The 15,441-nt window shown below is 35.9% G+C and overlaps 1 protein-coding gene across 2 annotated transcripts in view; it reads right to left on the bottom strand.

The window, feature by feature from the left end:
• RGL1 (ral guanine nucleotide dissociation stimulator like 1) overlaps nt 1-15,441 on the bottom strand; it is a 114,819-nt gene that overhangs the window by 31,314 nt on the left and 68,064 nt on the right. For both annotated transcript variants that reach the window (XM_039357605.1, XM_039357604.1), the window contains exons 5-9: nt 8,396-8,580; nt 6,640-6,752; nt 3,286-3,501; nt 2,459-2,562; nt 1,554-1,638 (exon numbers count right to left, since the gene is read on the bottom strand). In XM_039357605.1, coding sequence (XP_039213539.1) covers nt 1,554-1,638; nt 2,459-2,562; nt 3,286-3,501; nt 6,640-6,752; nt 8,396-8,580 — 703 coding nt within the window. The remainder of the gene's footprint in view (nt 1-1,553; nt 1,639-2,458; nt 2,563-3,285; nt 3,502-6,639; nt 6,753-8,395; nt 8,581-15,441) is intronic.

The raw sequence follows: 15,441 nt of genomic DNA, 5'->3' as shown, positions 1-15,441 counted from the left end.
ACACAATCTGTTGGTACAGAGAATGCCTGATGAAGATCCCAACCATTCAGGAGGTTCAAATGGAAGTGTCCAAAAGTGAACTTTCTCTGTAGGGGCTCCATTCCTTTCAAGACAAGAATAATCCCAACTCTCATGCTCTTTTAAAAGGCTGTTCCAGAAAGCCTTCAAGACTTGACTATTGTTAAGCTCTGGACGCCAAGAACATTATTATTTTTATTGTGGCCAACTGCAGTACTTTAATTATATGTTGAATTATTTCTTGTTGTACATCATTATTGTTACTTTGGTTTTGGTGGTTGCATTTAAATTCAGTTGACTAAAGAGATCTATACAGTCATAAACAAAATAAATAAATAAAACTCCATTTGCAATCATTTCACTTATTTTTCCGCAGTTGGGATATTTTCTCCCCATTAATAATTCAGTTTACATTGTCTTTGGCTTTTCAGGGAATAGATTAGAGTCATGTATATTGTACATTTGTACCACTTTTTGTTCATTTTATATGTAATTTTTTTCCTGTAACTACCTTTGAATAGTTTAATGACTTTTCACAGTTATCGTCTTTTATCTCTGTCTCACTGGAAGAGCACAGAATATTCAGATAATTTCCTATGGGATGAGTTATCTCACACCACATTCATCTCAATCCTTGCCAGCTTTCTCTAACAAAATATTTTGAAAATCAACCAAATGACCTTTAGGTTTTCAGTATTAGCAGTCTGGTTCAATTTCGAATCAAGTGGAATCTTCTCTCAAAATATTGCATTTTGCATAGCTAATCTAAACCCCATTTATTTTTTAAATGCATGCACAATGAAAGCCACCTGCTTTTAAGTCCATGAGGAACAATAGAGACACGCTCTGCCTGTCTTTTTCTTGGCCCAGTTCATCTAATAGATACATCTGATAACCAAGATAATTCATAACCAGATCTGAGAGTGGATTAAAATAGATCTGAAAAATCAGTTTTATACAAGAAAATCTGCAGCTGATTAGTCACTACTCACTCAAAGCCCTTATCTAGGAAAGGAATATTGGCATTAGCTTATAGCTGTTTTTATCTTCCAAATCCAAATCTGGCATCTTTAGGAGTAGCCTGATCACAATTTATTTCCAAGAGGCTGAGACTTCTTTCTTTCTTTCTTTTGCTCTCTCTCAATGAGGCATTTATGACCTTCTGGACTCAAATGGGCAGTCTCTTCGTACTAGATCTGATAAGCCAAGAAGGACAATTCTCAGACTGGCCATTCAGTAAAACCAAAATAGGACTTGTAGCATCTTATATCAGCAGTTGCCTGCTTTGACGTTTCTGCTAATACACGAAATTTTTATTTTCCATTCATAAATTGGACCACTGAATTAAACATATACCTATATTCACATATAGAGAACTGCTTACTCAAGATTTAAGATAATCTTTGTTATTTAAAGTACTTCTACCAGCATATCTATTCACAAGTTAATAGTATATATTGGAAGTTATTTAGCCAAAATTGAACCCTGTAGTTGTAATATATTACACTATCATTGAAATATCTGTTGCTTCTCACCCTCATTAGCAGCTCCCGACTTGTCAAATAGTTGTCATGATCTGAGAAAATTTCTGACAGTTCTTCAAACATCAACATTTTGTCTCTGTACAAAATAAAATGGAATGATTTTAAAGTTTTCAGTCTTCCTAAAATAAGCTAATGATAATTTGCTCCATTGATTAAAATGAGGCTGTGATGATGGTATCGTCTTGTAAGGAGATTTTTTCGTTTTAGAATCCAGGCAAATCCCCAACTACATCTTTTCTTTTAGGTCACCGTCCAAGCAAGAAGACTATTATTCTAACCATAATGTTAAACAAGAAGTTCATTGTACTCTCTTAATAATTTTTCTGATGTAACAACCCAATCCGTCCCCTAAGCTTCTAGGTTCTCTGAAATGCAGGCATTTATACTCCACTTTTTGTTCAGAAGTTTAAAGCAGAGTAACTGCTTCTTTTCCTCACCACAGTTATGTGAAGTAGAGTAGGCTAAGAGAATATGATTGGCCAAAAGAGATTCCTTGGCCGAGGATAGATTCCCCCTGTGTGAGTCATACACCTTAACCACTACACCACACTTGTTCTCACTGTTAATGGATTTCCTAACTTTTTTTTTGTTTCCTTGGTATGAGGACTTGGAGAGAATTTAGATAATTTTGTAATTGAAGAACTGTAGAAAAATAGTAACATCAATAGCTAAATTAGGCATCCTTAGAGACATTTCTGCTAGTCAGAAATTAAAAGTCTTGTTATTGCTGATTATTAGCTGCCTTCAATTTTTTCTCCCATCTGCATCAGCCCATCATCAACTCTATAGGAATTTTAAATTACAGATTTCCATGACTTGAAGTCCCAAAGGCTAAAAATGCTTATATGGTGTCATGACTAGCAACTGTCCAAAAATAGGTGGGAAATTGATCTTACTTTGCAACACATGCCCAGCTTTTCTTTAACCGATAGATGGAATTGGACTGAAGTGCTGAAACGATGGCTCTCAAAGAGGAGAAATTCTTAAGAATCCTACATTCCTATAAAGGGAGTGAAAATGGAACAGAGAAGGGTTACACATGACTCAGTTACTCTTTTAGGAGCATTGTTACTCTGATTTTTTTTTTTTAAAAGAATCTGTCAACTGCATAAGCATTGGCCAATTCTTTTAAAAAAAATGTGTTGGTTTTTCTGGCTGTGAAAACATCTTCTAGAGTTGGGTTACTGTGTTTTTGCTTTCTTCATCTTTTGATCATTAAATTAATATTATAGTTTCCATTTATCACAACTGAAACATGTTAGTCTGCATAATCAGAGTGAAAATAACTAAATGTAATATACACAAAATATTGTTATCCCATGAAATGCCAGTATTCAAATTATAAAACACTTTATAAGCCGCTCAGAGTCACTTTGGATAGCAGCAATAATAAACAAACAAATGAACAAACAAACAAATGCAATCAGAAAGAAATGGGACTGGAAAGGTTTGGAATTACTTCCCAAACTAAATTGATTAACAAATGTCAAAGCCTTTCTACCATCCAGGAAAAATTGACTCTGTTCTATTGCACTTCCAAGGTCATCTGATATGTTATGCCCAAAGCTAGTCTACCTGTTATCCATATTATTCGGGGAAGAAAAAAACACTCAAGATAGGGATTAGATGAACCCTGATATTCATGCATGCTATAATGGACACACACAAACACATACAATCCAGCATTTGTACAAAAGACAAATGGAACAAAATGAGTCTTTACATGGGCAATATTGATCCACTTCTCTATGATCTTGGCGCGTTGATGGGTTTTCAGCTCCTTGCCATTCAAAATTATCCTGATGACGCATTTGGTGACTGCATTGAACTGTGCAATGGTGGCTCTGATGGTGGGAGCTAAGTGTTTATTTTCTTTCTTATCTCTCCGAGACCAGATGCAGCCCAAACAGTGGTGTGGCACCACTCTTTTAAACAGTGTCTGGAACAACACATAAAATATCATGTCAAGGCTATAAGACCAGTTGTCTTTATTTCTACTAGAGTATTGTGTTGAAATACCCAACATGGTAGTCATTCCAACCTTTCTGACAACAGGCACAACTTTTTTTCCCTTGAATCTCATAGACAGCAATAGACTTTTTTAGTAGTAGTGGTAATATTTATTGGGTATATGCTTATATGCAAGAACAGCATAAGCAAACAAAAATATCATGAGATAATACAAGAGTCAGTTTAAACTTTTCCAACGTTTACTTTTACAGTTTTCAAAAGGAAGAGTTCTCCCTCTCCATTTTTCAACAAATAACCTCAGAGGAATGACTCAGAGATGCAACAAAAACATCTTTGCAACAGTATAAATCTGCCACGGTTCTAGTTTGTGAATAATCAAATACCAGAATGCAGCAAATATAACAGAGCAGAGTCTGAAAAGAAAATGAGTCTAAAACATAGAGTGTCAGCACTAGCGGTTACTCAATCCTTTATTTCTTGTAACTATAACTTCCACATGGAGCAATTGCTTGGGAATTGTACAGCAAACCCAGCAAAAAGCGTAGACATAAATCTACCAATGCAAATCCATGGTTTGTTCTTTTGCAACTCGTGTGTTATTTTATGTGGTACAACTCTTCCTGCAACATTAATAGTGTTTTATTACATTGCATAAAATGGAAAGAAATACATGTGCATTGTTGGGCTTTATGATTGGTTCATATATTTTCATATCAATGAACAACTTTAAAACCATGGATTTGAAGAATTACTTCACATATTTTTTATGTATGTATGCATGCATTCCTTTAGCTAATTTCATCCAGACTATTATATTGCTGAGAAATATTTGTTGTTTGTTTAATTTTATTAAAATTTATAAGGCTGTTATGAGGAATGAGTGGTGAGTCAATGCTTTTTAAATATTCTACAATAATTGCCTGCCTGGAATTGAATAGTCAAGTCCAATATTTGGCAATTTGGTTTAGGAATAATTTAACAGTTGAATATCTTTTATTATTCCATTCCATCTATTAGCCCTACAGAAAAAAGGTTCAAACTGATTTAAAAAATATCAGACAAATAGTGAGAATTCAGCCTGTTTAACTGAACTTCTGGCAATCAATTTTCATAAAGAAATATTCTGATTTCATAAACACAGTAATGTTTTAGCTGGCTCTACTTAACCTGAGATACTGTAAGTCACTGATAGCTAAGACTGACAACAGTCTTATGAGAGTTTTATTTTGTGAGTTTTATTTTGTTGATAAATGTAAAAGAGATGTACAACCTTGAATTCTGATCTACCTGCAAAGTGTTAAATGTGTGCATTTAATAGTGCATTTAATTATGTTTGACATGATTTAGAACAGGTCAACAGATATGTATGTGAGACATGAGGCTTTTTAACCATGAATAATAAGCAAATACTGCTTGGTCTATATTATTTGAAAACAGAATGTTCTTTGAAATATAATATTTGGAAATAAAATATATAAACTTAATCTGAACGCTCTTCTAGATTATAGTTATATGAGCTTAATTAAGTTTTACAGACTGTAAAACATAATTAGTCTGTGAATTTACTGTAATTAACAGACTGTCTTACAGTTAATCAAATAACCAGAGTAATAAAAGGATTTAAAATGATTTTGCAAACAAAGACTTGCACTAAATGTAGCCTGTCACAAAGTCTGAACTAACAAAACATCATTAAGGTTATCATTCTACATCTGAACGTCACTGTAACAAAAAAGTCAAATGAGGGGGAAAAAAGCAAAACAAAAACAGGTTCAGATCATGGCTTGCCTATGTACTGTATTTGAAAATTCAGTTCATGGATTGCCTTGAACTGAATCAAACCCTATCCATTTAAACTTTCATGCAAAGTTCTGCAATTCTTTTGAACATTTTTATCAGTTTCCAATTGCAGAAAAACATCTAGCACAACAAAATGGACTGGTGAGCAATCAGCAATTAGTAACATATGACAATTAGTTCAGATAAACATATTACATAAACAAACTTGCTTTAATCAATCTTTAGAGAGAATGATCTATGTCTAAGGAGTCATTTAACTGGTTCACTATTTGCCTTCAGCTTTGCAATATTTTGCAATATAAAAAAATCAGCAATCTTCTACTGTAATTTAGTTATTTTTTATCAAATGCTGTTATAAAAGTATCTTTTAAGAAAATTTCTTTCAAGTATCTTTTAAGTATCTTTTAAAAATATTTAGTTTATAATCAAAACATTTAATCTTAAAAAAAGAGAAAGTTTAAAAATTTTAAAACGCAAGCTAACGAGGAAAAGAAAAAAGGGGGGAACGGAAAGAAAAAAAGCAAGATAAAGCCCCTCCCCCAAGTATTATGTATTTTAATCAAATGTTGTTTGCTTTTGAAAAAAAATGGATGTTATAAATTGATTCCAAGTTTTAAAACAGGTACATAATAACTGCATCATCTTAGAGAAGACTGATTAAGAAAAGTTACAGAAGTTGGATGTGCAAATTTCCCAAATGAAAGAAATTTGAACAACCAGAAATTACTTAAATGGCTCCATTGTTAAAGTGATCATTTTTATCCCCCCTTTGCCTTTGGTTTTATGATAAGCATTAATACAGATTCCTATGTTTTATACTTGTAGTTTTTACATGTGTTGTTTTCATTTGATTGTTGCGCGCCTCCCAGAGTTGCTTTTGATAAGATGGGTGGTTATATAAATCTGATTAATAATTAATAATTTCTTCATTCAGTGAGCCTACCAGGAAAACTGATGAAGCAATTTAACAACTCACTTTGCCATGCCATTAGTGTAAATAAAGGGCAATTTTACCTCAGGTAAGAAAAACAATAGAAATAAACCCAGCACATTTTCCAAAGAGGAATCAAAATGTCACATATGGTTAATCAGCTGTTTGCATCAACTAAAATTGTATACATTAGTTTTCTGATGTTTCATCAACTTGTTTTTATATTTTGATTGTTGGTTTATATTTGACTGTTCACTGTCTTGGATACCATATGGTTGGAAAGCTAAATAAAAATTTAAGGAATACATAAAGCAAACACTTCAGAATTATAATCTCTATTTAGGCTTACATAAGTATACATCTGTTTATACTTACAGCATCCATGTAAGTTAACTGTTCCGCTACAAGGTCTTCTGGGAAAGAAGAAAATTCTTCTGATCTACTGATCTCTGTTTCTTCTTCAATTGCAAATATATCATGAATCTCACCTGTCAGGATATAAAGTATTGTGAAAATTGACTACGGTAGCTAATTTTTTGTTGCCCAGGCCCAGAAGGGACTTCCGGAAGCGGCATCCACACAGAGAACTGGTTGTTCACATATTTGAAACCCACCACTGGGTAAGATCCAAAAAGTTATTCAGGCTTCTGCAAGAGGTCTCCTCGGGGCCAGGGGAAATTGATTTCTTTCTTCCTCTAAATAGCTGATATGCATGTTGTATCAAAAGTACAGAATCTCAGAACCTTCTCCACTGGTGCAATCGTGATTCAAAATCCAAAACTGTGGAGATTTCCCTCATCTCAGAGAACCAATTTCATTTAAAATGCAGCCTCTATTTTATCCAGACTGCCTAAACTGGTAAACATTTCTGAAGTTTTAGAAAGCATTATTAATAGGGAAAGAAATTGTACTTGTTCTATAGAATCTGGTTCCTGAGATGACCACTGCTGTTAGATATTACACAAGTGACAGCAATTCCTGTATTTTTTTCTGTAAAACTTGTATGTACATTTAAACTTTTTTTTAATGTGAAGAAGATCTCACTAAAAACATCTTAGATTCAGCTGAAATAATGTTCCATTTTTTTCAGTGAGAAATTAAGAGACAAGACTTCTATACCCTAGAATATCTGCTGTGCCTAGGAAATTCTGTGGGAACTTTTTATTCTGTAAACAGCTAATTATAGTTCTCAGCATTTAGACTTCCTTCGTTTGATATATGGGTTCATTAGATACAAATTAACAACCCTAGGAGATTTTGAAATTTCGGATGAGAAGAACTATTTAGATTTTTTCCTTTGGGAAAAAAAAGTACATTTATTTGGTGCCAAGGATGACTAATTGCATAACTGGTACATTTTGCAACATTCAGATAGATAATATTCAAAGGGGAAAGAATTCCTGAAGTTTATAGCATTCATTCCTTATTGTGTGTGCTATCATTTCCTATCCATTTCCTACTGCTTCTCTGTGAAAACTGGACGTTCGTTTGGTTGTGTTCATCAGGCAAGTTCCAATGGCTTTCTAGCTATGCTAATTATGCCCATAGGAAACGTTCTGTCTTGGGGGGAAGGGGAAAGGCTATTTATCAGTCCTGACACTGCAAGCAACATTCCAGTGTCACTACTGTTCACCATTGTTCCAGTGGCATTTTGACCTGCTAACGTAAATTTTCCTTTTGTCCTCGGATGTCAGCACCAGACCATTCAAATAGGAAAAAACAATCCCAGACACTTCCTTTTGTCATGACAGGAGCAAAGGAAAGTAATAATAGAAAAATCCCTGCTGGATCACGGGGAGCGAACAATTTTAAAAGTGAAAAATCAGAGCAATGGTGAATTTATTTTGAAAACCTGCAAGCTGCACTTAAGCTGATAATCATCTCAAAGCAGCATTTTAAACGTTAGGGAATTTGGCAGAAGCGTTTGGCTCCTCGCATTCCTACAGAGCAAAATCAGAAAACTGGTTGACTAAGCACACTAAATTAAAAGTTTACAAGCCACTTTTCCTTTCCACCACCCCCCTACTTATTCCAAGTGATAGCACAGCATAACAAATGCCGAAACAGTCCAATGATATAATCTGCTTCCTTATAAAAATTGGCTGTTAAAATGTTTGCGGAATATCCTTACTGTTATTTACTACTTCTTGCTTCTGAAACTGCTCCAAGAGTTGCTGTGCCCTTCTTTCCGGGTCCGAGCCTGGCATGATCCTGGTCAGATAATCCAGCAGTTTCTGCAAACAAAGGAAATGAGGTGGCTCTTGGAAATCTTCCGAGCATTGGTCTAACCAGGCTCTCAGTATTGAGGCTATGGCACTGCAAAACAAAACAAAAATACATCATATACAGTGAGCTGCATCAGTATCATTAGATTCTGGGTCACGCAACAAAACCTAAAAACCCAAAATAGGTTAAAATCAATAGTGCTATAATTCTGATATAATTCTAAAAAGTAATGATGTGCTGGGCTCAGCCAGCATCTCCGTCCACCTCCAAATAAATTTTCACTCTGGGAAAACTATTGTGGGGCTGCAAAGATTTGGAATGTCTCTTTTTAATTGTTCCCAGGTTCGGTGGCTGCTTAGGACTCAAAAACCAACACAGTGCTAGGCTGCATTAACAGAGGGATAGACTCAAGATCATGTGAAGTATTAATACTACTTTACAATGCCTTGGTAAGGCCACACTTGGAATACTGCATCCAGTTTTGGTTGCCAGGATGTAAAAAAGATGTTGAGACTCTAGAAAGAGTACAGAGAAGAGCAACAAAGATGATTAGGAGACTGGAGGCTAAAACATATAAGGAACAGTTGCTGGAATTGGGTATGTCTAGTTTAATGAAGAGAAGGATGAGGGGGGACATGATAGCAGTGTTCCAATATCTCAGGGGCTGCCACAAAGAAGAGGGAGTCAAGCTGTTCTCCAAATCACCTGAAGGCAGGACAAGAAGCATGGATGTAAACTAATCAAAGAGAGAAGCAACCTAAAATTAAGGAGAAATTTCCTGACAGTTAGAAAAATTAATCAGTGAACAACTTTGTCTTCAGAAGTTATGACTGCTCCAACTTTGTCTCCAGAAATTGTGACTGCTCCAACACTGGAAGATTATGTTCTGTTCTACTCTACTCTACTCTACTCTACTCTACTCTACTCTACTCTACTCTACTCTACTCTACTCTACTCTACTCTACTCTACTCTATGCCAGCCCAAGCCAGGCTGGAGAACCTGAACTAGTATCTGATTCAGGATTGTAACCTCTGATCCCCACTTCCTGGAATACCATCTCACCAGAACTACGTATTACCACAACCTATTACCACAACCCTGTCTGCATTTCTCAAACCAGTTAAAACTTACTTGTTTGAATATGCTTTCAGGCTTAGTTATTTCATAGTGTCTTGTCCTGATTTTTGGCTTTCTTTTTAGTTTGGATTATATCTTTTATCTTGTTCTTACCTGCCCAGAATCTTGTTAGGATTTAGGCAGGATATAAATATTACAAACTAAATGAATACATAATAAGATGTGCTTAGGAAAGCCAGGTCAGCTCCACCATGAAACTGATACAAATCAGCTATATGAGCATGTTCCCCAAAGTTGCTATCCAAACTAAAGGAATCAGGAAGGTACTTAAAAATCTCCTTCCTCTATTCTCACCCAAAACTAACTTTTAAAAATCACACTTTGCAGCATCCAATACACTGTGCTAAAACATCTCAGCTCTTGCAGAATTTCAGGGCTGAATCACATTCTCAGTATCAAGTGGAGACTTGCCCTAGATTTCTGTCTGTAACTAAGGTCTCTTATACATACTTGCAAGTACATCTGAAGTTAAAAGACTGATTGTTCTTGTTATTCTTTGAAAAGGAAAACAAAAACCATATAAATCCTGTAGTATTAACTGTTTTAAGCTCAACAGCCCTCACTGTGACGATATGCACATTGCAAAGGGCAGCAGAAAACTACTAGTCAACAAATTGTTACTGACATGTTGATGGGAAACACTTCGGTCTTGTTCTCTTTCTCTACAGTGTGCACATTCCAAGCTCAGACCACTCTGCCTTAGCAAAGCCTTTAAACAGCAACCTCCTAATACGTTAAAAGAACAGCACCTATCAATTTTGGGCAGCCTGGACAAAGCCCACGCTGCTGGGAATACTGGGAATGGTAATCCTGCCCATTTGGATGCCACAAGACTGAAGAACGTTGCCCAAGGATATGAATGAGGATCTTAATGCTGTTCCCTAATTCTCATTTATGAATGCAGTATTTTCCACTATGGGGTACTTCCAAACATGGGATTCACCTCCCAAAATTCAATAGCCAGCAAAATTATTGCTCTGAATTCTAGAAGCTGAAGTCCACATATCTGGAAGTCCCATAATCAGGAAGCATTGCATCAATGTGCTTCAAAAGGTTTTGGTAACAAACTATTCTAACAGCCCCTCTGCAAAAAAACAATAATTTGGCTTAGCATTAGTGAAGGGGATGTGCAGAACTGGAAAAAAGATTATAGTTTTTAAAAAAGCATTGATGAAATTTCTGGAGAAAGGAAGTTGATTCATGGTGTATACACATCTTCATCAACAGAGGTTTATTTTATTTATTTATTTCATTAATCAAATTTATATAGCTGCCCATCTCATCAGAAATGACTCTGAATGGTGAATATTAGATAAAAACAATAAATAAAAACAAAAATGTACAAAATTTAAAAAACCTTTTTTGATAAATATCATAAAAACAAAAAATACAGACCATAGCACAGGGAGGATAAATATGGCCATCTCGACAATGGAGTCATTTGTACAGGTCTCCAGTTGCCTGAAAACATAGCCATGACTTGAGGGTTTTACGGAATTTCAAAAGGAAACTAGTCTAATTTGGGGCTAAGAATGTTCTATAAGGGGGCGCCACAGCGGAGAAAGCACATCTCCTGGGATCCACCTAAGGAAAGTCTCTAGCTGCTCGTATCTGCAACATGGCTATCCTGCCAGATCTAGTGAGGTGGGCTGATGTAACTAAGGAGAGGCAATCCCTCAGATAACCAGTCCCATGCCAAGAAGGATTCAGAGGCTAAAAACCTTAAATTGGACGCAGAAGCAAACTGGCAGCCAATGCAGCTCACTCTGCTGCATTCTGTACCAACTGAAGCTTCAGGATACTCTTCAAGGGTAGCCCCATGTAACGCGCACTGCAATAGTTCCGTCTAAAGGTGCCCAGGGACGGAGTGTCTACTTATATAACTATTTATAGCCTTAAATTTAATATTTAGAGTATTAATGGAGTTTAATCCTGTCTCAAAAATCTGCAACACCTATTTTGGGGCATGGTATGAATGTTACATGAAATTGAATTTCTGTACTCTTTCCTAATGTCTCTTTAAATCAATATGGCTGTATCCTTTATAGAGCAGGCTTTCCTTTTTAAAATTGCTGTCAGCTGGAAGAACTGTCTCATCTAAGTTGCACTTAAAGGCAGAAAAGCCATAAAAATGGGCAACAGGAGCTTAGAAGTTGTCTAACAAAGCAAAAGCTCAGCATTTATAATGATCCCCTCCTAGACATTGTTTTTCCCAGGGTACACTGGTTCTATATATGTAAACTTTCCACGCACAGTATAAATTTGCAAACAATTATTTGCTCATAAGTAATCATAGAAATCACAAAAATATATGTGAACCCTTTTTTCAGAAATGTGAAAATGACCACTCTACTCAGAAAGTGATAGTCTTTCTCCAGCAGATAAGACTGCAGCTATTTCAATGGAATATCAGTTATCAGTTAAATACACAGTACAAGCATATCAGCCTGGAGGAAATAAAATATTTTATTGTTTGGAAGATGTGAAATTTCTCCCTTTGTATTCTACTCAGAATGTGAGTATTGTTAAGCATAAGACACATGGCTGCGCTCTTAGTAGAGTTCAAAGTTACAGTAAGCTCTGAGTTTCCCTACAAAATCATGTCAATCAACACAGAGGCAATAAAACAAACTATGCAGACTGCCCTTATAACTTACCGGCCTCCCATCAGCTGACTGTTTAATCAGCTCATTAGGGAGGAAAGCTTTCCGGAAAAAGGCTGGATCGAAGGCCAAACCATGTAGCAGCCTCAATGGTTAATGTCCCTGAAAAGTAACACCCTGTTTCTGCCAGCTGAAAACAGACGGAGCTAGTTTCCAAGATCTTAAACAGAAAATAAACCAAATGAATTTTTTCTTTCCTGGGGAGGACTTTTTAATTTTTTAACACTTTGTCTGTCCATTTGTTGAAAAAACTGATGTGGAATCATGGGCGTACTTTTAGAAAACCGTACTTTTTAGCTGGAAGTCTAGAATCTTTCACTAGCTTCTCTGTAGTCCATACTGATATAAACATAACAATTCAGGCCAGGAGAGGAAAAACCTAAGATTTAAAAGCTTGGAGCTCAACTATTATTAACCCAGATTTTGTTGGGTTTAAATGAGACCGAAAAAAATACAATCATCCATTTGGCAGTCATATTTATCAGGACTAAACTAGTCAATGAACATATGATCGAACTGTGGCATATTAAAAGCTGCACATAACGGCACTCATTGAAGAAAACTAAAAACCATCACCTTTTATTACTGACTGTAATTTTGCAGAATATATGTATATATTAAGTGAATCCTACATTCATCCATTCCCTTCAAGAATAAATATTCTGCAAGGCGATAGTCCAGAATGTGGCCCCATACAAAAAAAAAACTGAAAACAGACTTAGGATCTTGAGATGAAAGGATGCATGTTATAATAGGTCTCTATAATTTCATGATATTGGTATTTATGAGGGCTGTACTAAACCACTCTGACCTCATTCCTCTCTTTTCCCATTGTCCAAATAATTTGACTTGTTTTGGAACCTTCCCCAATTTTCCAGTTCTCTTAATTGTCACTATTTGGCCTTTTTTCTCCTTAGGTCAGCCAGAGTGGTTTCTTTTGTTATTTTACCCTTTACTAGAATGAACGTAGATTGTACTCAACACAAACAAAACTTAAAACAGCTCTCTCACTGTGGATTTCCCAGGCTGTAAAAGAAGTCTTTCACATTCATTCCATGGTTGCTTCAACTAACTCCATTCTTTCATGCAATTATTTATATAACAGTGAAAGAGGACACCTTGCTTTACTGGAGGAATAATTAACAAGAGACAAAGGCAACAAAATCCTGACCACACAGAAGTAGTAAACTGGAAAGTGCATCATTAAAAGCAAAACCAAAGGCAATGATACTTCAGAAAAATCAGAGTAATCCTGCAATTTTACCCTCAAAGATTCTAGTATTTGACAAACTAATTACTACATCTAAAAGTCAATTTCCTAGGTCTTTTTTTTTAAAAAAAGTTAGTTATTTATACTATCATTTGCATTCCATAATCCTAGGTCTTTTTTTAAAAAAAAATATGTATATTGACACTCGCATACCATAACTGGTAGCCATAGAAGTGCAAAAAGATAACACATAGTTTCAAAATTAAAATTTAAATCATTTCCCAAAAGAAGGCAATTATAGGAGACAAGGAGGAGGGAATTCAATACCCACTATGTCTCGGAGAAGGAAAAATAGGTATCTACAATAATCCAGTTCAATTTTGTAGCTGAATTTTAAAAAATATACAATGATCAAGAGAGTTGCCCAGCACCAGAAGGAAATCAATAGCTTAGGCTGGAGCCAAGCCCGGCCAGTTTATCTCTCCACCATATTATGCCAAAGTCCCCGGCATATCTGAGATAGTTTAAATTATCTTGTAAGCTACAGTGAGTACTTCATGACAAAAGGGCAGAGGGAGAGAATAATGCAGGGACTATTTTCTGCCAGACATTGAAAAATCAGAAAGTCTAACCCAAAAAAGACATTGTGTCAATGCCAAGTCAGGACATTTCTCAAGACCTGAAAGGTTAATAAATTAGCTCAGAGTCATGCTACTTTTTCTGAAGGGACAAAGGAATCAGACTATGGGCCTTTTTAGATGCTGGAGCAGGAACCTCAAGTTTCTGTTTATTGTAAGAAGTTTAAGTTTTATAGGCAGTACACTGTTGTTCTGAGATTGGTGCTTGGAAACCTGGTTTGGTTAAAAAGTCTTCTCAGTAATGAAACTCACCGAATTATTTCTCCCTCCGTCATACTAAATTCACGGGGTTATAAATGAAAGTTGAACAAGTCTTTTCCCTTGACTTTCCTAAAGAAAAAGACTGGCTTACTCTGTGATGAACTTTTGAAAACAGCAATCTCTTTTATCAGATGGATGAATCCAGGCTGGAGTTCTAGGAGATATATATGCCACTTATGTTGCACTATTAACTTGTGAAGTGAATAAAATTGACTTTAACATAATATGAGGCAGGGGTCCCCAACCCCCGGTCCATAGACCACTACCGGGCCGCAGCATGCCAGCAACCAGTCCACACAAACAAGCAAAGCCCCATCTGTGCGATACAGGCAGCACACAAAACCACACACTCTCTGACCCGTGGAAAAATCTCTCTCCACGGAACCAGTCCCTGGTGCCCAAAAGGTTGGGGACCTCTGATATGAGGGACAAGAAAGGAGCATTATGCTTACTGAGAGTGATTTTGGAAATTACTGTGCAGCATTGCAGAGAAAGCCGAACATCAAGGCAATTTACATTTCGTATATGTCCAGATCATCATTTGCATTTCACATCCTGTCAGCCTTACTGGCTGTCCCTGTTTCAGAGAAGTAATCATTCTTACGTTCAAAACATGCATATTTGAGAGGAAGAGGAAAAGCTAAAGTTGTTTCATGCATGGCCCATAATAACACGGTGTATTTTACTTAACAGATCAGTGAAGATGGAACCACTCTTAGTAACAGTGACTCTGACATTATGCTTAAACGTCCTCTTGATGATTGCCGGTGCAGCACACCCAACTATAGGGAAAGAGTCTTCGTACATTTTAAAACTAAAAATGCTCTCTATTTCAAGCTGATATGTTTTCTATAAGGTTGATAGTTAAAAACAGCTTCCAGCTTGACTTTGTCATAAATGCAATAACTGGGTGTTTCAGTGAAATTTTGCATTGAGATGACTAAAATCCTCTAAGCACAATGCTGAAATCATTCACATATTAAATCAAACATAAAATTTAAGATAATTTTTAGTTAAGTAAATGAGCAGAATAGAATAAAG

The sequence above is a fragment of the Crotalus tigris genome, unplaced genomic scaffold (assembly GCF_016545835.1).
Source record: "Crotalus tigris isolate CLP2741 ecotype Arizona unplaced genomic scaffold, ASM1654583v1 scf7180000018938.1368258, whole genome shotgun sequence".
Classification (NCBI taxonomy): domain Eukaryota; kingdom Metazoa; phylum Chordata; class Lepidosauria; order Squamata; family Viperidae; genus Crotalus; species Crotalus tigris.
This window is presented reverse-complemented; position numbering and strand designations above follow the sequence as displayed.